We start from the raw sequence: 25,319 nt of genomic DNA on the forward strand, positions 1-25,319 counted from the left end.
ATATATAGTAATAAATCGTCACATGAAACATAAATGAAAAAATCTAAGTTACTTTCTTAATTCATGAACAAGTAACAACTAACAACATAATCAAAGTAACACTAACTAGGATCAACTTGTCAATAGTGATTAGTTATCACATAAACCAAGTTCACAATTGTCAAATATTCGAAAATCTAAAAGGTTTGCTTCTTCAATTTTCATTTTTTTTGTTTCCAATTCCACCATCAGCAACTGAATCATAAGCACCTACGGAGATCAAAAAAAGATAATCAACAAGCTCTACAAAAATGGTTAAGCTTAACCACTAACAAAAATAACATTATAGCACAAAAACATAAGCATGACCGTTGAGTCATTAAGCATAATCAACTAACAAAATACATTGTAAATAAAAAAAAAGCAAGAAGCCCCACAAAACCCATTTTAGCATAGAATCAAAAGCCCCAAAATCAAATAGTAAAAAAGCCCCAAAAATCAAATGCGAATTTCATTAACTATATATCTCTAGAGCATCATCCAGCAGAGAAATTTCAGAATGCCCAAAATCCCCATTAACATTATTGAAAAATTTTCATAATGTCCAAAAACCTATTAATAAAAATCTTAGATGTTAATAATCCATGTATAATGCAAATGGTCAAACCTTATAACCAAAGTTTTAGAGTTTAGAGTCTTAGGCACACATAGAAACACACATACACACGCCCGCGCGCGTGCACACTCACACACACACAGAGAGAGAGAGAGAGAGAGAGAGAGAGAGAGAGAGAGAGACCTTTTAAATGCTCTCAGATTAGTTCACTTGGCAGTCGTACTCAACATCATCAACTATGTCAGTGATTCTATGCACTATTGCATGTTTTTCTCGTCTTTATTTGACAAAGAGTTGAGAGCCTTCTGAGATGCTGATTTTAGAGGCTGTAATAGAGATCGTCTTTCCACTACAGGGTTTTGTGTTTTCCTTGGAAGATCCTTGATCTCGTGGAAAAGCAAGAAGCAACAAAGAGTTGCATTGTCTACCGCAGAAGTTGAATACAGAGCGATGACTCAAGTTGTGACTGGAATTATTTGGATTCGATGGTTATTAAAGGAATTGGGAATTCTATGTGAAAAGAAAACTCAGCTATATTGTAACAATATGAGTGATATTCATATTGCAAAGAATCCAAAGTTTCATGAACGCACTAAGCACATTGAAATAGATTGTCATTATACAAAAAGGGTTTATGAAGATGAGATTATAGCTTTGGAGTATGTCAGCTCAAAGAATCAGATTGCAGATGTGTTTACAAAAAGCCTTTTTCCTATGCATTTCAGTTCTTTCCTTTTCAAACTTAGAATGATTCCTTTACATCCTTCCAAGTTTGAATGAGAGTATTGAAAGTCTATATAATATAGTGTATTATAGAGTTATATAAAGCAACTTAATAGGCTATTATGTACATACCCTATAAAGAAGGGGTACACTAGTGTTTTTGTTTTTTGTCTTTTGATGTCTAAAGGGTATCGACCCTCATTATTGTAATGTGCTCTCATTTCACGAAAAGTAGAACATGAGTTCTTTCCTTTGTGTTGTGCCTCTAACCCTAATCTCTCTCCCTCCTTTCTCTTTGCTTTCTAACAAATGACAATGGTGATGGATGGTGGTGATTACAATGGTGACAGATGGTGATGGTGGTGGTGGAAATGGTGATGGATGGTGATAGTGGTGGTGTTGGTGGTGGTAATGGTGGAGAAGTGGTGGTGGTGGTAATGGGGGAGAAGTGATGGTGGTGGTAATGATGGTGGAGAGTGGTGGTGGTGGTGGTATGTTAAAATATATGTACTCACATATATATACTTATAAATATATATATGTGAAATACCCGATAGGGGTATTTTAGTCATTCCACATAGTTGTTTTAGAAACAACTATTTTCTTTAAATAAGCTATTTTTCTTTATTTATTTTTTCTTTTTTCTTTTTTGTAATTGCTCATTTATCAAAGCATTGGGGGTCCCACATGTAGTCGTTGGACCTCCAACGGTCATAAATATGACCGTTGGGGGCTCCAACTACCATATGTGGGATCCCCCAATGGCTTTTCACTTGCTCTCCTTTTTGTATATATAGGGGGTTCCCCCTCTCTTGTAGTTCATGGCTTTTTAAGCCCTTATTCAATAAATTTCATATATTTTTATGTGTTGCCTTTTTTAAGGCTTCTTGTGTTGTCCCTTAGTGGACTATTTCTATATTCCTCTTCGTGGGTTTGTGCTTGTCCATTCATTGGACCGTGTGAATGCATTAAGCATTCTTGTTATTCTTTTTCACATACTTTCTAACATGGTATCAGAGCTCGGTTATAATCAAGCTAGTCCTTTGGCGCATCGGGAAGCGTGATATTCAAAAATTCGAAAAGAAGTATTTGTTACCTCTTTTCTTTCTCTACATTTTGGCCAAGTGTTTTGTTATCCCTTATCTATCTTTCTTCTACTTGGAATTACTTGGCATGTATTCTTACACTTTTAAAGTATTTAGCCCATGCATTACGCATGAGAAAAGCACTTGCTTTTTCTTTACCATTGTATATATATATATATGTATAAATATATATATATATTGCATGATTAAAATAAAAGCAAAATGTATGTTTTTTGAAAATTCTAAAATAGTATTTTAACCATCATTGAACTTGTTTTAAGGAAACTAGATATATGTATCATGTTTGAATCTTGAAGCTTTTTTTTTTGAAAAATAACTCTAATATATATATATATATAATTATATATACATATGTATATATAATCATAAATTATTAATTCTAGATATTTCGTCAATCATTGTCTTATTTTATAAAATATAAATTTGTATTTCACACACATATATATATATATATATATATATATGATAATCATCAAATACAATTTATATTTCATCCTTGATAGACATGCGTGTTCATGTTTAAAACTTTTTGACTCATTACATGCTTAAAATGTAAAATTTTATATAAATCCTATCACTTACATTTATTTGGTTGTAAACATGTCTTTTGTATAAGATATGTGGCCTTAATTATTGCATGGTTTTTTTTCCCTCTATGAGAATATATACACATCCATAAAATGATATGTGGCCTTAATTATTTCTATATTTCTTTTATTTGACTCTCTTTAATGATATTAATTGTCTCATAATCATGTTATGAGCAATATCTAAATAGTATTTTTCGATATCATTTACATTATTTTTAGAATCATTGGATTCCTTGCATATGATATGCCTTATTGCATTTATCTCTTGATTGATGTACTCATGAACTCTATTTGAAGAATTGCTTATAATAAGCACGATTCTTATTAAAACTTACTTTTTTGTGTGGGTTCATCCCACTTTAATGAGATATATTTTTCTCTCTTGGTATGTGCACTCTTTTGAGTGTTTTGGTTCTTGTGAGTGTGTTGAATGAATCTTTGTGTTCATTGAGAAAGATCTCTTGTGAGCTTCTTTTTGAAGTTCCGTTTGGGGTTCTTAAAAATTGATTAGTTGTGAAGTTTTATCCCACTTGAATGAAACTCATTCCTCTTTTATATTTTGCTTTCTCCTTATTGTTCGTACGTGTGAACCCTAGTGGTTAGTGTGAGAAAGCTTTGTGTGTGAACCTATATGGTTCTTGTGAGAGATCATTTGTGAAGAATCTTTTTTGTTTGAAAGTTCTATCTTCTTACATTGCCAAAATTATCATGGATTTTTTTTTGGAACTTTATATGTTCTAATCGGTTCCTTTTATAAACTAGATCAAGTTAGTTGTTTATAACTTGCTTATATTAACAATACTTATAATTACATGAGCATATAAGTCCAAGTTTTTCCATATGCCATTATTTGATTTGAAACCATGTTTTTTCAAATCAGTTTTTTTGCTTGGAAAATAACTTCCATACATATTTGTTGCCTTCTTATGGCATTTGTATAGCCCATCACAAACTTTATATAATGCATCAATTTTCTTGGCCTTGTTATTATTGATTCAGAGATGTTTGTTGAGGTGAGTTATGTGCACCTTGTGTTATGTCTTTTTAGATTGTCAACTTGTAGTTTGACTCTAAATGACATGTTATGTGATCTCTGATTATGAGTGTGTCACTCATTTGTTTTGGCCATTGATTTTATTATGAATGCTCTTAATTATGTATACTTGTGATGAATGTCTAAGGTTTGAAACCATAGTGTTTCAAGGTTTATTGAAAAATTGATATCCTTCCTGTTAAATGTTTTTCATTACAAGCCTTCTTGTCTCAAGTGTCTTCTCCTCTTATTCCTCTTATTTAAGTGTCATCATATGTAGACAAGAAATATTGTTTGCACATTCGTGTGTGTTGTTAGCCCATTGTTGGCTTTGTTCTCTTGATCTAGTAGCTGAAACACTTGTTTTGAGCGTCATTATATGTAGACAAGGCTTGTTGTTTCACACCATTGTGTGTGATGTTAGCCCATGGTTGGCTTTGTACTCTTGTTCTAGTAGCTGAACATACTTGATTCAGAGTGTCATTATATGTAGACAAGAGTTGTTTATTCACATTTTTATGTGTGATTTTTAATCCATGTTGCCATTTGTACTCTTGTTCTAGTCGCTGATACACTCATTTCAAGTATTATTATATGTAGACAAGAGATGTGTACACACCTTCATGTGTGTCTTTGGCCCTTTGGTGGCATTATATTTATGTTCTTGTTCTAGTAGCTTATACACTTGATTTATGGGTTTTGGAGGACTAATGAGGCGATTGTTTGTAGTGGATGAACTATTGTTGAAATTTGCAAAATTTCATTCTTAATTTGTTTTTTATCTGAATATATCATATTGGATTTCCCTCTAAATGAGTTTTTCCTTAATCCTTACTAGCAAAGAAAAATATTTATCGATAAAAGGATCATATCATTGATATGCATATTCAAAAATCAACTTTACATTTTGGCATTCACCCTATAGGGAATTCAGGTACTTTGCATATTAAATATTTATGGTTTTCGTTCACCTAGTGAGCTTTTGTATTTGCAAATATTTGAGTGAGAAATTCCTCAATATATAAGGTTCTCTATTCAAATAACATTCATTCTTGACTCTTGGGTGGATGTCTTTATTATACTTAATTAAATCATGTTCTTGCAAGTTCACACATGACATTTGTTGGCATAAACTTTATTCTCTCTATGATGTGTGAGAAATCATTAACTTATCTTTTGTTGATAAAATGTCTCCCTATTATTGATTTGTATGTGTTAAACATGCTTTTTTTCGTGTGCTCTTATACACATTCCCTTGGAGCAATTAGTTCTTGTGTGAACATTGTCTTCTTAAAGATATTTTTAATACATGAAACGTTTTTAAAAGAGTCTTACTTGATTTTAATACAAATCTCATATTTTGTGTGTCTTTGTCTTTGTGCACTTGTAAGTGTTCTACGTGTTCTTTTGTGCACACACTTCTTACTTCCAAGTATTGATAAATTTCTTTGAGTATTTATTGGGCCTTTGTGCAAAACGATTTGTGGAAGTTGGTGCACTTCGTATGCATTGGCTCTTTGAAGACATTATATGTTGTTTTTTCGAAGACTTTTTCACATAGTATTGAAATGCTTAAGTAGTTTTTAATTTTCCTATTATGATCTTCCATTTAGATATCCTTTTTATGGGATTTGTTTGAAATGTCTCTTAATAGACACTTTTTTTGAGAAAGTAGTATGTTTATTTCATCTTAGTGAATCATGTCCTTTAAAATAAGATAATCATGATTTATCGTCATCCTTAAGGAATGATGCCTTTTATCTAATGATTTGAAAAGTTGTTACTATCTTGTTTAAACCAGAGTTACCAGTCGAGGAAGCGGGAGCGGGAAGCGATACGGGAAGCGAGGCACTTTCAAAAATTTAGGAAGCGGGGAAGCGTGGGACCACTTAGAAGAAAATTCCGAACCGTCTCAGAAGCGACCTAGGAAGCGAACCAGAAGCGACCTAAGAAGCGAACCGGAAGCGAGGGGGAAGCGGAAAAATGAAAAAATGGGGGAAGCGAGGGGGAAGCGTGGGGGAAGCACGCTTCCCATAAAAGGGGACGCACTTCCCAAAAAAGGGGGACACTTCCCCTCACGCTTCGGAAGTGCGACGTTTCGCGCTTCCGAAGCGCGCTTCCCCTTTTGCCTAGGTGCTTCCGGTAACTCTGGTTTAAACCACTCGTGCTTTTCAATATATTATTGTTGCAATTCTTGGGTTAGAATATTTTTTCTTGTATACTTTGAGTCTTCCTTTGGTTTGTTCTTTCTATGCAGGATCTTCAAGATGTGATACCCTCATTATAGAGATAACCAATGAAGAGACTTGGGGATGATCACCAATAAAGGCTTTTTTGAAGACTTGGAGTTGCACGAATTTTCTGAAATACCATGAAGATGGAGTTTTTCTTTGAAGACTGGGATTTCTTCACTAAAGCTCTCCGTCTTATTTTCCTACTTCGTTAACTTTCGGTCATCTTCCTGTAAAGTTTGAGGGGGGGGTGTTAAAATATATGAACTCATATATATATATGTGAAATACCCGATAGGGGTATTTTAGTCATTCCACATAGTTGTTTTAGAAACAACTATTTTCTTTAAATAAGCTATTTTTCTTTATTTATTTTTTCTTTTTTCTTTTTTGTAATTGCTCATTTATCAAAGCATTGGGGGTCCCACATGTAGTCGTTGGACCCCCAACGGTCATAAATATGACCGTTGGGGGCTCCAACGACCATATGTTGGAGCCCCCAATGGCTTTTCACTTTCTTTCCTTTTTGTATATACAGGGGGTTCCCCCTCTCTTGTAGTTCATGGCTTTTCAAGCTCTTATTCAATAAATTTCATATATTTTTATGTGTTGCCTTTTTGAAGGCTTCTTGTGCTGTCCCTTAGTGGACTATTTCTATATTCCCCTTTGTGGGTTTGTGCTTGTCCATTCATTGGACCGTGTGAATACATAAAGCATTCTTGTTATTCCTTTCCACATACTTTCTAACATGGTAATGGTGGAGAAGTGGTGGTGGTGATGGGGATGATCGGGGTGGAATTGAAGAAATACGTGCTTGTAAAAAATAAAGTAGGCCTCTTCTTATTTTTGAAAAAAGGGATAAAATTTATAAAAAGTCGTTAATAAAAAATATAAGTAAAAGATCCAAACACCAAATCTTGCTATTTAAAACAAGTATAAATGGCACGGAGCAACTTATAAAGTGAACCAAACAGGGGGTAAACATGACACAAAAAACAAAACATAAAAGCCACATTTATATTTCTATTATAATGAAAAGACATCGTACAAGCCTGAGACTGGAACACTTGTTCCATACAATCAAGACCATACTTATTAAGGGGTTGTTTGGATGACAAGGGTGCAAACCTGGTTTTTGGCAAGCCAGTTTTTGCCCAAAACCCAGGTTTTTAGCAAACTTGGTGTGCCAAAGCCAGCCTCAAAAGGCTGTTTGGGTGACAAAGACCTGGTTTTCAGGTTTTTCGTCACCCCAAAAACTAAAAAATAAAAGAATAAAATTTTACAAAAACAGGGCCAGCCATTTTCCAGCCAGTCCATTTCCCAACCGGTGGCTGACCGGAAAATGGTTGGCCGGCCATTTCTCTAATATAAACGAAAAAAATATGGCCGGCCATTTCCCGGCCACCGAAATGGCTAGGCAATCAGTTTTTCAAAAAAAATATGCACACATTTCCAGCCACTTTCCGGCCAGTGACCAACTGGAAAGTGGCTGGATTCACAAGGTTTGTAGGGAGGTTGGGGGTGGGAGAGAGAGAGAGAGGGAGAGTTGAAGGTGTTGGGGGAGGGGCCCTTGACAAACTAGGTTGCAAACCCAAGCAAGTTATGTTCATTAATCCTCAGCTCAAGTCAACTTTAAACATGCTTGGCTTGAAGTCATCCATGCTGAGTTCTGCTCATTAATCCTGAGCTCAAGTCAACTCTAAACATGTTTGGACCAGTGAGAAGTCAATAGAGAAACTATCATATCATTACAAGTCAACTTTAAACATGTTTGGACTAGCGAAAAATCAATAGAGAAACCATCATATAATTATTTTTCTTGTAACATGTTTGGAAAAGGTGTCATAGTGAGAATATCCTAGTTTAAAAATGAAAAATTTGAATGGAATCAACTTGTCAAGCTTTCCCTCAAACTAGTATCTATTTTCTACTCACGATATTACAGGTCCCCAACTATCTTTCTTATGCGACTTTAGAAATGTTTTCCATTAAAATAATACTCTCTCATATATAGAATCTTGGATCATACATAGAATTAATCCAAGATAGGTGCATACAAAAATGAAGATTATGAAGATAAGGGGATGACCATATTTTATTAAAATGCAAAAACAAAACAAAGAGGAGAGAGGACAATTCATGCATATATTTCATCTTCATTATTGTGAGGTAGGATTATTTGACAGCCAGACTTTCAACATGAACCAACCAAGAAAGAGGATTCCACATATGAAATATGGCAATCTTCATGGTAAAAGCTATGTCACAGAGACATGTGAAAATGGGCCTGTCACGCATGATGCACATGCACAAAGTCCGATACATTTTGGAGCATGACACGCTTGCAATACATCCCAAAACGTGTTGAACTCAGTCAACCTGTTTTCAAAGAGTCACGACCCATTTTCATCCAACATTTACTTTAAAAAAAAAGAAAAAACAAAAGTATTGTTTTGAGGGGGGGTCTCAACCCTAAGTATGCCCACCATTATTCTCTCCCCTCCATGCCAAACACCCAAACCCTTCTCTCTTCTTCATCTCCTTCCAGCTTTCATTGTTGACGGCGAGTTTTCTTCGACACGTGGTGATGGCTTTCCCGCCGAGAACGATGGTAAGCATGTTTTGGTCTAAGAGCCATGAAAAACTCAATAACTTTGTCAGTCTCCCTGTGCTAATCAAGAATCCCCAAACAAGTTTGACATTAAGTGCAAGACACACACTTCATACACTTCTCACATTTTTTCTGTCCCTCCATCAGAGCAAGGGCATCCCAAATTCTCTGCATACCAGTGTAGAATTCTTCAATTGACTTGCTTCCTTGTCGCATACTTCTCAACTCTTGAGTAAGTTGATAATGTCTTGCTCAATTCTCTTGTTTATAGACTTGTCTGAAATATGTCCAAGCTTCTCTTGCCTCTTGGAATTTTGAAATGTTCATGGCAATTCTCGGTTCCATAGACCCAAGAATCCAAGCTTTGACTCTCGCATTGTTCATGACTCATTCCTCTATGGACTTATCAAAACCCTCATCAGGGGCTTTAGGTTTGCTGTAGAACCATCCAAATAGCCTCCCAACCCTTTTTCAACAACCACCGCTTTCAAAAAATCAGCCCGATATGCATAATTAGTTTTATTCAATTTTACCGGGATAATTTGAATCCCTTCCTTCTCCATAATACCACAAATAACCTATAACACATGAAAACTAGAGGGAAGCAAGCCAAAAGAGACACCCAAATCCAAATGAGAACCACAAAGTACCCTTTATGCACAAGGGCTGCTCAAACAAACCATATATAGCACAAAACCCAAAAAATAAGAGGCAGCCAACACCTTTGAACCTCAAATCCAAGTTACTGCTAACTATAGTTACCCAAAAAACAACTCAAATCTCCTCCAAAACCCCAAAATCTTTTACTAAATTACCCCAAAACGACTCAAATCTCCTCCAAAACCCCAAAAACTTTTACTAAATCGGTTTTCTCAACCTCCTATACCAAAAACAACCTGAATGAGATCAATTTGAGTCCTCAAAACCCAAAAATCGAAAGTGATTTACTGATTTTCCCAAATATGAACCAAACTTTTCAAGAACTTCAGAAATTATTGAAAAAATCATATAAAATCCAAATGAAGTGAGGTTTGTTTTAAATGTTGTCTTAAATCAGCCTCTAGCAACCCAAAGCAACAAACTCACCAAAACTGGACAGACTAGGCCAATCGTTATAGTAAATGATGTCAACAGCTGCCGATTCCAAGTCCTCTTCCTTCCAGATTTAACATCCTCTCCCTGCTCCCAACTTTGATACCATGTTAGAAAAGCAGAGAGAAAGGAGGGAGAGAGATTAGGGTTAGAGGAGGCACAACACAAAGGAGCCAACTCATATTCTACTTTTCGTGAAATGAGAGCACATTACAATAATGAGGGTTGACCCCCTTTAGACATCAAAAAGACAAAAAGACTAGTATACCCTTTCTTTATAGGATATGTACATAATAGCCTATTAAGTTACTTTACATAACTCTATAATACACTATATTATATAGACTTTCAATATCATTCACCACCATTATTGTCATCACCATTGACACCACCACCATCATCATCATCATCATCACCACCACCACCACCACCACCCATCTCTATTGCCATCACGACCATTACCACCACCACTAACATTACCATCATCACCATAGTCACATGTATCGTTCATGGCAATCTCTCGGTGAGGGTTTTTCTTGGAGGTATTTTCAAAAGGTGATTTTTCTTGAGAAAATATCGAAAAAATCTCAAAAGCTATGAATAATAAAAAATATAAGAAATAATAGATTTTATAGTATTTTTCTTGCAAAAATATAAAGAAACAATTAGAAAAGGTTTTAAACTATAAAGGAAACAAGAAAAGATACTTAAACTATATAAAAAAATGTTTTATGAAAATCTCGAAAAAATATCGCGATAATATTACAATTTTTTCGGTTCTGATGATACTTTGAAAATCTTGAGAAAATATCAGTTGACCTTGAAAAACTGATAATATTTCTACATTTCAAAATACTGAATGACTGATAATCACCATTACTACCACCACCACCACCATCATCATCATCACCACTACCACCACCATTATCACCATTACCACCACCATCCACTACTGCAACCCCCGCCATCATCTACCACTACAACCATCATCATCACTACCCACTAATCTTCTTTTATTCTTCATTGTAATTTGAACAGTTGGGGATCCAAACATTCGCTTGATTAAAAGTAAAGGCAAGATTCTTCTTTATAAAATGTGCTTAAATTTATATATGCAAACAATAAATAAAAATAGATCCAAACAGGGCTTTAATAAGGCATGCACATACAATCTATCATATCTTATTCACTCTCTCCACTATTGAACTTCTTTCATGCTTACACCTGGTCTCTTGAGAATCATATTTCAAGTATAGTCATGAGGGTCATGCACTTTTTTATCATGGGTTGTCTAGTGGCTGCGGACCTCAGTGTGCGGGTCTGGGATCATTTGGCATTAAGAACAATGGATTTCACGGCCGAAGATAAGGAGCCAATCAAGTAGTGTTGAGTCAAGATACATAAAAGCCTCTCTCTCTCTCTCTGTCATATGCTGTCATTGTCTTCTGTGTTTCAAGATGCCTAGTCTCTCCTTGTGAATATGCAGAGACATTCTCTGATGCATTGATCCAGTCTATACTAAGTCTTTGGTTGCCCGCAGACCTTTCAGATCAATGACGGCCTGATAAATGTCTTGCCCATACTTGGCAACTGTCTGCTCATAATCATGCCTTAACAATTTCGAACAATTATGTAGACAATGTTGATGCTAGTTTGCATGGTGATACACATAACCTTGAGCATGCTATAGTACAGTAAAAAAATTTCTTTCATTGAAGATGGACAGTTATAGAATGTCTTAACCTTTCTGATCTACTCTGTGCCATTTCAATGGCGAACTATAGTGCTAGCTTGCACTTTTGCTAGCTACTTCATGGTTATATCTTTGGTAGTATAGGTAGTCTTCTTCCTTACTTGAATCTTTGTGAGACATTGCCTTTACTTGGGATATTGTACAGAGAATGCTTTTGATTGGCTTGCTGCTGGCTTTTAGGATCCATGCAATGGATTTCAGCAGTGTAACTTTAGGCATTGTCTTTCATCTGCTATTTGGTTTGGTTATATGCTTTTCTTTGCTTTTTTAATAAAATGCTTTTAATTTTGATTTGCCCGGAGAAACTGCTAGTTCTCAGTTTTCTCATCTATGTGCATATTACATTTGTCATCTATTTGGTGTTAGGTTCGTAGATCAATATCTTTATATTGGATGTCATAATTTTCACATTGGTAAAAATGACTATCTCAAATAGGCTCTCAAGCAAATTATTTCCATGCCTCAACTTTTTCACTTAACCATTACTTGTATTTGTCAACTTTCAAGAAAATTTGTGATAGAAATTGCAGTGCTCTTTGTGGAAGAAACTCCTATTGGGTGTTTTCAACATGCTTGCTTAGTCTTTTTTTTAATTATCTTTTTACATGGTTAGTGGTGTTTGCCCCTTTAGGGCAATCAGTACTGGAAAAAGCTCTTCATATTATGTGTGAATGACAAAAGGATTTGAAATATAGTTCATGGACAACTTAATTTAAGAGATTGGGCTGATTATCCATGTAGTTAAAACCAGAGTTACCGGAAGCTTCTTAGGTAGGTGGGAAGCTCACTTCCCGGAAACTCGCTTCGAAAGCGCGATACTCCTCGCTTCTGAAACTTCATGGGAATCTTGATTCCCCCACACTTCTTCTATGCTTCTCACACACATGGTCTATGCTTCCTATATGCTTTTCTCACATTTTTTTCATGTTTTTCATGTATTTCCTCACTTCCCATGTACTTTCTCTAAATTGGTAACCATCATTGTTAGATTTTAACAAAAATTTATCTCTTTTAGTGAAAAATTATGAAATATAAGAATGATCAATTTTATTTTAGTTTTTATTTGTTTCTTGTTCGATTCCTATTTGGTAACTATTGCTTCATTTTTTATTCATATTTCACTTTCAAATTGATACTTCGCTTCCTGTAAATTTTAAAATGCCTCGCTTCTCGCTTCAGCTTCCTAGTTTGGCAACCTTGGTTAAAACTGATTGACGAACTCTTCCTATAATCTTTTAATTGCTATATTCTTGTGAGTAAATTACACTGATTTTTTTATGCTATTTTTATTTAAAACCTGCCGGACTACTGCACCATTGTTGTACTTCACAATGCACACATGTTTATTGGTGCATGTTTAGATTTCTTACACCCAGTTTATTTATGAACATGAAACTTGAATCTGTCTTTTCTATCAATTTGAATAAACAACTTGCCTATGATCCTCTGAAGAAAAAATTGATCAAGGCATCTGAGCTTCCTGGATATTAGAAGTGTTATTCTATATGGATTTGATGAAGTAGAACCTTGGTCTCACTGAACACTTGGTATTGTTTCAAACTCCACACATGCTTCCTATGTAACATGGACTCTTCTAGAAGGCCAACGCACCCGTGTCGCACTTGCATCCGTGCGGGTGTGACACTTGAGCACAGCTTCTGTAGTGTCAGGTGCAATTAATCACACCGGAGTCCATTTCTGTCCTAAACTGGACTCAGTTAACCTTAACAAAGTCCAGTTTTATTCATAGTATATACATAAATACATATACACACATACACACGATATATATACCCCACACCTATGTTTTTTGAAACTGCCGTGTCACACCTTACGCATCCGCACCTGCACTTATGTGACATAGCATGCTTCATTTGATTCCTCCCATGCTGTTTCACGTGTATGTGGTGTTCAAAATGGTATTTGATGATGCACTGTGTTTCTTCCCAGGCTGTAAGAGTGGAGCACTGTGAGAGAGTACAAGTAATTACAGCAGCAAGATGCATCTGTATTGCCAACTGCCGTGAATGCGTGTTCTTTTTAGGGGTCAATCAACGGCCACTTATCCTTGGAGATAACCATAAACTGCAGGTGGGAGAACCAACTGGTTTCTATGCTAAGCTTATCCTTTGCTAGTTTTTATTTGTTTCTGATGACAGTCTAATAGTTTTTCATTGTACTGGGAAGCATTACACATAATCTTGCATACTGCAGCTATTTGTACTGGTGCAAGTGTGAATGCGAGTTCATATGTAAACCTGAACCTTCAAACCACTGAACCATTTGAACCTATAAGTTTAGTGAGGGATATAGATAAGATGGATTTTAAAACAAAAATTCCAGAAATATGGGATTTTTTATTTAGAGACCATGAGAAAATTCATGTTTTTCTTGTCAAGAGATTGTGGAAGATGAAAGCCTCCCAAATTGGAAAGAAAGGGGGAGAGATATACTAGTTTCTCAGTTTGGGGCATGGATCAGACCGGGTCAATCCTGTTGGACCATTTCTGACTCAACCTTCCACTACAACAGTTCCCTTTGTGGTCTGCCTCTTTAAAATTGATATTTATACCATATTTCTTTCTTCTTTTTCTCTTTAACATAAAGCATGTTATGCTGTTTTATTTGATAGGCTCTCAGTTTATTTTTCCTTGTGCAAGCAAACTTTTTGGCCTTACTTTTTTTGTCATGTTATCTGTGTAAAGCAATTTTTCTACATGCTTCAGGATTCAACACTTTCAATCTCTCCCTCTCTCTCTCTAACATTGTCTAGCTCAACGTGTTTGCTTTGTGGTTTGTGAATGATTTGGAAAGTTAAATTGTCTACTGTCTCAGTGGATAGTTGCTCACCTCTTTTCTGCTATAAATGTTTCTAAAACAAAAATTGATGTTTATGAAGGTTAGAGTAATTATTGCAACTTCCTGAATATCAGGTGGCACCATACAACACATTTTATTCTCAGTTGGAAGAGCACATGACTGAAGTTGGCATTGATTCAAGTATTAATAAATGGGACAAGCCTCTAACATTGGGAATGATTGATCCACATGATTCATTATCTCATCCAGCCGGGGTTTCAGATTTTCAAGCTGAGTCTGCTACATGCCTTGACCCGTACCAATTTACAAATTTCCTGGTATGTTTAGTTTTTGCATCAGTGCTTAATAAAAGATCACATCATTAATAGAATGAGTGCCCTCAGAACCCCAAAGTAGGCCTACCATTAATTGTGACTAATATGCGAACATTCATCCACAATGCAACCCTCATTATTAGAAGCATCCCTAGGGGCAGCATCAACAATAAGTTGGCATTGTGGGATATGCTTATTGTTAATGGGAAAGCATGAGTTCCTGCCTTAATGATGCACCTGATTTTCTTCCATGTAGGCATGTGCACGTGCACGTGCACACACACAACTACATGCTTTTGGTAGGCCTTTATACTTTCATAATTTCATTTTTTTTCATTTCTCTGCTTTCTGCTTTAACAAGAAAGATCTTAATTTCCATCTTGTTAGACAAGTGGTTTAACATATTGTGATTCGGGCTAAATGGGGTCCGATACAGATCAAGGTAGATATTAGTCTGACGACCTTTGCAGTTGGTTGGACTGAGGTGCACCAACTACTTGTGCACAAACCCTACTTTGGGGCACCTAGCTGATGGGTTCCTGGAACCCTACGTCACATGGATACGGCTGCCAACACTGGGACACAGCCATTTTTATGAAGTTTCCATTATGACTACTATATAAGGGGACACAATATGGGGGCCAAAATGAAGTATCCGTGTGACATAGCTGGTGCCAGTAAGCCTTGATAAAACTTGAAAGCTTCTCAAGATGATGGATTTAGAAACCTATAATTTTGGATTTTAAATGGTTGCACACTTATCCTTTTGTGTATCATAATCACTGTTGGATCATATTGTGGACATTTTTATGAATATCCAACCTTGAATATTTATCCACTCGACTTCAGGGGCGGTCTGATCTGTATCTAATCCTGAAATCTTATCTGTGCACTAGGTTGGTTGGGTTCGATCCAATCAATTGGCATCCCTGATTGCAATCAAGCTATTATTGCCACAGTTTTTTTTTTCATATTTACATGGAGAAACTGCCCCAGGATCAGAGACCTAGTCATGCTGGCTGCCACAGCTTATTTGCTTATCCAATATTCACCGTAGTTGATTGCTAGGAAACATAGTGTCAAATGTCCAAATATTTTAAAAAATACAGTGAAGAATGGTGCTGGTTCAAGTTGTTTTAAACTCCAAATGAAACTCATTTTTGTTGCTAATACAATTGCATTTTCAATAAAATGATATATTTATTTCTTGGTAATATCTGGAGAAAAAGCTACCAATTTACTCCCCACTTCTTTATGTTATTCTTTTATCAGAACTTATCTAACTAATTTACATTGGCGAGATTTTCCAGACCAAAAGCCAAGAAAGGATTTGAAATCTCTTGAAAAGTTTGCAGTCGATAAAATATGCTGTTTTTAACTTTCTACATGTTAAAAACTAACATGAGTACATCTGAGGGGTTGATGTACTTGGGTCAAAAAGCATGGTACAGGTACAATAACAGGTACACCCTGGGTATGGGTCTAAGTGGATCTGTCAGATCCAACTCAGGCCCAATACCCTATCCTTTTCTTTTACTCGGACAAACGGGTGGGACCATTTTGGCCCCAACCCTGATCCAACATGACTCCCCTCCTGACTAGGGGTGCACACGAGCCAAGGATCAAAAACTTCGTCTCTACTCAAGCCGAGCTTGAAAAACTGTGTACGAACTCGGCCTGAGTTCAAGCTTGAGCTGCATTAAATTACATAAAAAAATATTCAATTGTTGCTAAGAGGGCAGGATTTGAACCCCGGGCCTCCCACATGCACGCTAAAGGGAAGTTATGTGTTTATTAGCTAACAAATATGATACATATCCTAAAAGTGGTCCCCATATGACGCTATTAATCGAGCTTAATCAAGCTTGAACGCCTGATCAAGCTCGGTTTGTTTATTTACTCAGACGAGTCCGAGTCGGGTTTAGACTAGTCGAGCCTGAGCCGAGCTCAAGCTAGCTTGGCTCGTTGCGCAGCCCTACTCCCGACCCTAACGCTTGGCTTTGTCCACCCTCTTTTCCTTTTTATTTAGCCTCACCGCAAATATCGTCATACACTAAAATATATCATTTTGTACATGTGCGTGTCTGTCTGCGTGCAAGTATGAGGGTATGACAATATATATATATATATATATATATATATATATATATATATATATATATATATATATATATATATATATATATATATATATATATATATTGTCATACATGATACCTGCGTTTTTAGAAATTTTCATATCGTACGCTCCATAACTTCACCTGAAGCTGTACCCTTATCTATGTGACATAGGCGAAAACTAGCCATTCGAGTTAGTCCTACATAAGCTGTAGGAGTTGATTCCAATAATCTTTTGGTTGCATTTATTAGTCTACCTTTTCTTCTTTTCCTGTTAAGGAAATGATTTGTTTATTTTAGCATTTGTTTGTTCAAGTTATGTTATATTTTAACATTTGTGTGTTGAACTTGATTCTTTCAGATTCCTAGATGGTTTGAAGGTGAATTACCAGGATCTACAAAGCAAAATCCATTTTTATTGCCAGAGATTTATCTGGAATCACAGAAGAAAAAGGTGAATTTGCTAGTTCATTTTCAATTAGTCCATTTAAGTTTAACTGATTCCACATGGCAATTCTTTTTACGTTATCTTGACTGCTAAAATGATTTCCTCTAAGGAAGTTATATTAAAGGAAATATGTCATTCTCATCTGCTAAAATTTTTCTTCCCAAGAAAGTTTTCTTGTTAAGGCCACCATAATACTATAGCAAATTTTGAAGTGTCCCTGATTCTTTAGAAAAGTGGTAATTGATGTCTTGAGTGAAGGGCGTGGATTTAGACTGTTGCATCATTGGGTTTGCCTGAACCAGAATGACAGACTGATGAAATGAATCTTAATGATGTTAGATAGATGGTGGAACTTTTGAAAGAAGTTTTAAACGGTAGAGGCTTGAACTGTTTTAAAATGTTATGCAAAAATATTCTCCTGTCTTTCTAAATTCTACCTTTTTTCTTCAAGCAATAGTTGAGATAGACAACCTTGACAGAAAGCTCTTAAAAAATCTATATCAGAAGAGGAAGAAAAAAGTAATAGCAATAAGCTATATTTTCTTAATTTCTTTTTGCTCACTTATGTTATGGATATGCATTTCACTGTTTCATATTATATGACTTGCTTTATGTGGTTCTATTTTGTTCATCAATGTTATATATGTATGTTTTGTATTGTTATGTTACTGATTTGGAAAATCTTCCTCGTTCAGTCTCTTGTTTTAGATGATATCAGACACTCCTTGAGAGATGTCCAACTTGAGGAGAATCGGAAACGGGAACTAGCAAGTGCCCTTCACATATACTTCAAGGATTGGCTATACTGTAGGTGTTCAATTCTCTTTTCTTGTCTGTTTTTGAGATGTAGTAGGTAGCTTTTGCTTTATAAAGTAGACAGTAGAAAGTATGAATATACTGTCACAGTGACACGCCCAAATGGGCCCGGTGTCACTGATGACATATGCGGACACATGTCCGATACGTTTTGGCACGCGAAACATTAGTGACACTCCAAAATGTGTTGGTCTCTGTCCATGCTGTTTGATTGAGGTTTTTAAAACCAAAACTGATTCTTTAAATTTGTTTTGTTATGAAGGGTTTTGACCGGTCAAGAGAGAGAGAGAGAGAGAGAGAGAGAGAGAGAGAGAGAGAGAGAGAGAGAGAGAGAGAGAGAGAGAGAGAGAGAGTTACATCTCACTTAAAATATTACAAAAATACCCTCAAAAGTAGCCAATGTAATTTTTTTATTAAATGTATTATATTAATCCAAAAAGGTTTTATAAGTAGTTAATATAAAGCACAAAAAATATTATTAAATTTAAATAAACAGTACAAAATATTATATTAACAGAAAACATTTCATTTTAGTTATATATATATATATATATATATATATATATATGCATGATATACTTTTTAAAATTTTGCCGAATCGGTGTCATGTTTATGAGTTTCTTTTGCTCTATGCTTTATTTGAAATTTGTGCACGTTCAGCAATAATTTCTCATTTTGAGTTGTTTCTATTTGTGATGTTCATGCAATAGCAAAGTGTTTTAGATCCCCATAGGCTGGATCAGAGTTATCGGAAGCTTCTTAGATAGGTGGGAAGCTCGCTTCCCGGAAACTCGCTTCGGAAGCAAGATACTCCTCGCTTCCGAAACTTGATGAGAACCTCGATGCTCCCACGCTTCTCTTATACTTTCCACACACTTCATATTTTCTTCTTATATGTTCTCTTACTCAACTTTTCATGTTTTTTATGTATTTTCTCTCTCTTCTCACTCACTTTCATGTGCTTTCTCTAAATTGGTAGTCATAACTTTTAAATTTTGTTAAAAATTTAATTCTTACACACAAAAAATCATGAAATTTAATATTAATCACTTTTATTTGTGTTTCGTTTTGATTCACATTCAATTCTTATATTTATTTTTTTATCCCTCGCTTCCCGCTTCCTATACATTTTAAAATGCATCGCTTCTCGCTTCCGCTTCCCGTATCGTTTCCCGCTTTCGCTTCCTAGTCTGGCAACCTTGGCCTGGATACTGTTATTGCTGCTATTTAATCAAGAATTGTGACCTATGTAGTCAAAACCACTAGTTGGTGTTTAGTTGGTAGACCCCTAAAAAGACTAATCGGAGACTAGGCAGGACTAGTTGGTATAAAAAGCAAAAAATACAAAACTTTACAATGAATAACTAAAATTAATAGCAAAGATGCATGCAATATGAAATTAATCAATGAGATAATTATAAATCACTATATAAAACATGAATATTATCATAGAATTATATTATCAAATTTTCACAGAAATCAGTTTATCACAATATCTATATCTATCTATATCTATATCTATATCTATATCTATATCTATATCTATATATATATATATATCGTTCTCTCTCTCTCACACACATACACAGTCAAAGGAGGCATGGGATTGAGGAGAGAGAAAGAGAGGCAAAAGAAGGTGGCAGAGAGAGAGAGAAAGGGGTTATGGCATTTTTATGCGGTCCACACCTTTTTGTAACACAAGTAAACAAAAAAAACAAAAAATTATTCTTAATCTGCTCTCACTGACTAGACTGTGTCCTAGTTGGCACCTAGTTAGTAAAGTCGGACCTACCTGAGTCTAGGGCACTTAGGTGCCATGGTCTAGGTGTTGACATGGCACCTAAGCATGACTTTAACTCTATGTCACACAGATATTCCATTTTGACTGCCGTACCATTTCCCTTTATATACAAGTCATACTGGAAACTTTATAGAAAAGGCTGTATCCCCATACCCGCAACTGTATCCATGTGACATAGCTTTGACTACATGGATCATGACCATATTTGAATATGGTGGGCATAGTTCAGCCTTAGGTTTCTCTTCTCTCAACCGGTAATGAGTTGAAACTTATTATAAGTGGGATGAATTTTTTTTGAAATTGTGGATGAAAACATGCAAATGGATTACCGGAGAGCCATATTGGACAGGACTATCTTTGTACTGTACACAGTGGGTAGCCGAAGACAGAATTAGAAGGATTTTTTTCACTAGAAGTGGTTACCCTTACATGTATTTGTTTTTTAGCGTGGGACTGTAGTTTCTCTTTTTAGATTCTTCCTATGAAATGGTTTAAGAGCTATGCATTTTGCAAGAAACTAACATATCAGCATAATGAAGTTCTTCAATAATTATTGCCAAAATATCATGAAAAATTTGCAAAATGATCACTATATTTAGAACATTAGAAGAAAATCATACAATTATTGTTGCAAATTTGTCAAAATTTATTGTTGTTTAATTTGCTCCTCCCCAGAAGGGCCATATTGTTTTTATATTCTTTTGGGAAATTGCCTTACCTATGTTATCTTAGCAGCGATATCAGTGGCTATATGCTTATTTTATATTGTGAATTGTTTCATTTTCTTAGCCACAAGTGAGGGCTATGACTGATCAATATGTTTATTCTCAAACCAAATAAAGGCATTACCTACTCAACACTCAACACTCAACAAAGTAGCATACAATCAAGACAAACTTTATTAGAAAGGGATATATAATAGCCTGGTGGCAGGTGCTACTGAACTCTGGCCTCTCTGGCAGAAATGATGCATGAAAGCACAATCCTAAGCTTGGTTGTCAAAGGCGGTGCCTAGGTGACCTAGGCACAGCTCCACCTCTTAGGCTTTTGGGTTTGGGCGGTGGAGTCCTTTTTTACCGCCTAGGCTGAGACCGACTAGGCATAAAGACTATTTTGTCTTTTTTTTTTAACTTCGTTGACCACTTGATTATTTAGTTGCTTTTTATTTACATTGTCAATTGCATGGTTTGTTTATTCAATTGTTCATTTCTTCTTATTTGGCTATTGCTTATTTTATGTCTATTGTTAATTTTTTTCTATTCATGATTTTATTTTTTGTATATTGTTTATTCACATTGTTGGTTGTATAGTTTGTTTCTTCAATTGTTCATTTATTCTTATTTTTTTGAGCAAGTTATTTAATATAATTGCTTTATAGTGTTCGACGACATGTGTGTTGTCTATTGCGTATTGTTGATTGATTTTATGTTGTATACATGTTTGTTATTAATTTTAGCAATTTGTTTGCATATTTTGTGTATTTTTTTAAATTGGGGTACCGACTAGTCTGCCTAGTTCCCAATTAGTCTTTTTAGGGGCTCACCGCTTAGGCACTGCCTTTGACAACTAAGATCCTAAGCCGTGGACTGTAGTTGAGGACGGAACACTTGAGTGATTCTCCATATTCAATTTTTATACAGAATAGCCAGAGTCCCGTTTGCAAGGAAAGCATTTACTTAGTGACTTGGTATATGGCAGGCTTCAGACAAAAAATTATTCTTAAATGATTGCCTTCCAATCCATGTTCATTTGTATTACGAAAGAATAGAGACGTATATATAGAATGGTGCTAAATTGGAAAAAATGAGCACGAAAAAGGACTAGTCATCTAAGAAACCAGGTTTACCACCTAGGTGTCAGCCTATGCACACCACCAGGTTTGAGTGACCTGGTGATTTTTGGCCTAGCTTGTGTAGTTCCATGATTTGCTCCTGGTATAGCGTGTTAAATAACACTTCTATATAGTAGGTTTATAATACTTTTATGTTGAGCGCAAATTTGAATGGAACTGTGCAGCACTGTATTTTTCTGGATCTGTCTAATGCATGTACCACTTGTATTGCAGCCTCAGGGAATATACGGCAGCTCTATTGCCTGCAGGGAGATTGATATGCTCGACACCGTTATTCTGGAGCTTGTAACTTAGCTTCTGATTTTTTGCTCCCTTTGGCCTATCGTTCAAGACTGTTAGCGGTATACACTTGTATAGAGTCATGTCTTGACGTTCAACGATATTGTTAATTAATGGATCTGAATGGATTGGCAAAAAATCATCACCCTGGCTCATCTCATTGTAAAATGCACTGGCATGATTTTTTCAATAAAGCAGAACTGGAATGATTACTTTGAGATTTGCTGTAAATATATCTCAAGAACTATTGGCATATTAGGACAGCCTTATGGTTGATTGAAGCACCAATATGCATTTTGATGTTGATGCAGGTGATTTATTAAGTTTTTCAATCTTGCAAATCAAAGACTATTTACTGATTTTTTTTTGAGCTTTAATGTAAATACACTTTATGAATTGCAAGCCTATGAGAAGAGGTATAGTTGAGGACCAATGTGAACTTTTGTGTTGAAGCAAGTTCCCGTGTTTGGTCAGCTTTCAGGAATTGTTCAGTGGGATTCCGGTTTTCTCATAAACATGCTCAGTAATTTGAGCTTTGGAAAATTTTCGTTAGCGATGATAACACAACTAAGTTTTAGAACTGTAAAAAACAAACATAAGGCTGTACTGGATTTGCGAATGTCCTATCTATGCCATTTTTTTTAGAGGTTCCCATATTTTGAGAACATTCACAAGAGTTGCTAATGTCAGATTATATTTGCAAAGGAGTAAAAATGCCTTAAAAATCAGGAATCAAAATTTTGGATATGCAAGAGATTTTATCAAATTGCTAGGTATTTCGTAAAAACATGCCATTTTTGTAAAAACAATAGTCATTTTTCATCGCTAGTCCTTGTTGAGCGAGTCACTGGACATGGCAGATCGTCACACGACATATAACAGATTCAATAAATTATATTCAATCATGGATCCCAAGCGAAATTCAGAGTTATCAAGTGAGATGTGCCTAAGGAATTGAATATACTTGATGATTGGTAATATATATACAATACGACCTGATCTGATCTCATCTTTGCATATCTATGTTGTCAATCTTTAAAAACTATATGAAGTTGGTTCAAAGATGATATGCTGAAGCTTAAGGTTGGACAGGCTGGGGCACTAGAACCTGACCTAAGCAGCCTGGTCCCTGGCTGCCATCCTTCACTAAAGGCAAGCTGAGCCTGATCCTGCTTAGGTTCATTTCAGACCAGGTTGACTGGTTCGTTGATGGGTATGGAATAATTAAAAAGTCGAGATAGAGAATGAATAGAAGTGCACTCTTCTTGAGGTGTGCACACAAGGACTCTACTCCACGAGTCCGGATCTGGTGCATTTACATGGCACAAATTTGTGCATTAAGCACCTGATCACTCTTCATCAAGGCCTGTCAGTTGTGGTGCCAAGGCCTGATGGAGGGTGATCAGGTGCTTAATGCACAATCTACCACCGGGGCTCCGCTTGTTTGACAGGAGGAGGAGCTTTGAAAAACCCGCTTTCAAAATATCATAAACTGGATTCCCTTTAAGTAGAAAGCCCGCTTCCTCATTTCTTAAATTGATTCCCTTTTGCTTTCTTAATGTTAATGTTTCTGGTCGCTTCCTCACTTTTCATCGGCTTCCTCCACTAAATTTTATAGCAATTTTGAATGTTGGTTTTATATCTATTTAACTTGTGCTTAAGTTATTTCTGATTAGCTTCTGCCCACGCTTAATATTACTTTCTATGTGTTTTCTTTTCAGTTTTTTCATGCATTTGTATACTGGCTTGACAACCGTATCCCGCTTCATACTATTTTTTAACACTCGCTTCCCCGCTTCTACTTCAGCGCCCATTCTCCTATCCATCTTGTTTCCCGTTAACTATGGCCAAGAAAATCTCAATCAGGAGGTTTGTGACTATGGATGGGAATCAACCTTGTTGGACTTCCTCCATTTTGTTTCCTGGCAACTCAGTTGTCGAGCTTCTTTTCTTTTGCCACAGATGCAATTCCCCTTTTTCTACCACAAGGAACCTTCCTGGGGACGTGGGTCGCTTAACGGGCCTGCTGCATTTTCCATTTTCATTTTCTAATATCGTGAGACGGCGAAAATTGGAAAATCAAGATTTGGATTGATCGTGAACGATGGCATCCATTGTTGGAGAGGCAAGCCTTGTTCTGGAGAGGTGCGGGATTCATGTCAAGGGTGAAGGTAAACACACACACACACACAAAAAAAAAAAAACTGATTGATATTCATCTCTCGCTTGGTGGGAAGATAGTGGTTCAGCTAGAGATGCATATATCTCTAATCCTCAATTCTTGAATACTAAATAGGGTTCAAATTATTCGAACACACACACCTTTGAGTTGAGGGTGAAGGTTATCAGAAAAGAAAGCAAATCATGCAATCCTCTGATTTTGGGGTAGCCGTAAGAAAGAGAGACACAAGAAGAAGAATATTATTGATAAGATATGTTGATCATTGGTCCATCACATGTGAGAGAGATGAGATGGGTGCGGCTGTCAACGGAGGAGACCGTCGATGTGGCGTTCGAGGTGAGCCTCATGGTCCTCGAGACGGCCGGCGATGACGTCATCGTCGCCCAAACGGATCAGGGTAGGAACCCCCTTCAGCTTGAACCGCTGGTCGACCCTCCACGGATGGCTGGGATTGCGCCACGTCTGCCTGTCCCCAACGTAGGCCCTGACCAGGGTAACGTCGCTCAAGAAGGCCTCCAGTTTCCGATAGATCACAGGCTCTGCCCTCACACAATCTGTTGCCGGAAAAGAAGGAAAAAAAGAAAAGAAAAGAAAAGAAAAGATTGAATCGAAACTTACCCAGAGAGAATAGCAAAGCTGAATGGTAATCTAGAGAGAGAGAGAGAGAGAGAGAGAGAGAGAGAGAGTACCAGGGCACCAACTGCGCGAGGTAGAGGGGTCGACGTCTGCTAGGAAGAGGAGGAATTTCCTATCGGACTTAACCTCCTTCAGGACTCGATCCAGATCCCCCACTTTCACGTCCACCATCTTCAGGGCAGCCATTCCTCTACCTAGAGAGAGAGAGAGAGAGACAACAATGGGCTATTTATAATTGTGCCTTTTCCCAACCCACCTTTCCCCTTCCCTGATATTTTGGTAGATGATGGGTTGAACTTTAACATGGACGGATTTAGGG

The 25,319-nt window shown here is 36.3% G+C and overlaps 2 protein-coding genes across 2 annotated transcripts in view; one reads left to right on the top strand and one right to left on the bottom strand.

The window, feature by feature from the left end:
- LOC149828982 (uncharacterized) overlaps nucleotides 1–22,397 on the top strand; it is a 59,421-nt gene extending 37,024 nt beyond the window's left edge. The window contains exons 5-9 of the mRNA XM_090017845.1: nucleotides 13,685–13,825; nucleotides 14,668–14,871; nucleotides 17,348–17,440; nucleotides 18,130–18,241; nucleotides 22,117–22,397. Coding sequence (XP_089873971.1) covers nucleotides 13,685–13,825; nucleotides 14,668–14,871; nucleotides 17,348–17,440; nucleotides 18,130–18,241; nucleotides 22,117–22,160 — 594 coding nt within the window. The 3' untranslated portion in view covers nucleotides 22,161–22,397. The remainder of the gene's footprint in view (nucleotides 1–13,684; nucleotides 13,826–14,667; nucleotides 14,872–17,347; nucleotides 17,441–18,129; nucleotides 18,242–22,116) is intronic.
- A 2,017-nt stretch (nucleotides 22,398–24,414) lies between these two features.
- LOC149828983 (thioredoxin-like protein Clot) lies at nucleotides 24,415–25,214 on the bottom strand. The gene is made up of 2 exons (XM_090017020.1): nucleotides 25,054–25,214; nucleotides 24,415–24,918 (listed from the first exon to the last, which is right to left on the bottom strand). The coding sequence occupies exons 1-2, from the start codon at nucleotides 25,184–25,186 to the stop codon at nucleotides 24,668–24,670; spliced, it is 384 nt and encodes a 127-aa protein (XP_089873146.1). The 5' UTR covers nucleotides 25,187–25,214; the 3' UTR covers nucleotides 24,415–24,667.
- Between the last annotated feature and the right edge of the window lie 105 nt (nucleotides 25,215–25,319).

The sequence above is a fragment of the Nuphar pumila genome, chromosome 9 (genome assembly GCF_984573655.1).
Source record: "Nuphar pumila chromosome 9, dmNupPumi1.hap1.1, whole genome shotgun sequence".
NCBI lineage: Eukaryota > Viridiplantae > Streptophyta > Magnoliopsida > Nymphaeales > Nymphaeaceae > Nuphar > Nuphar pumila.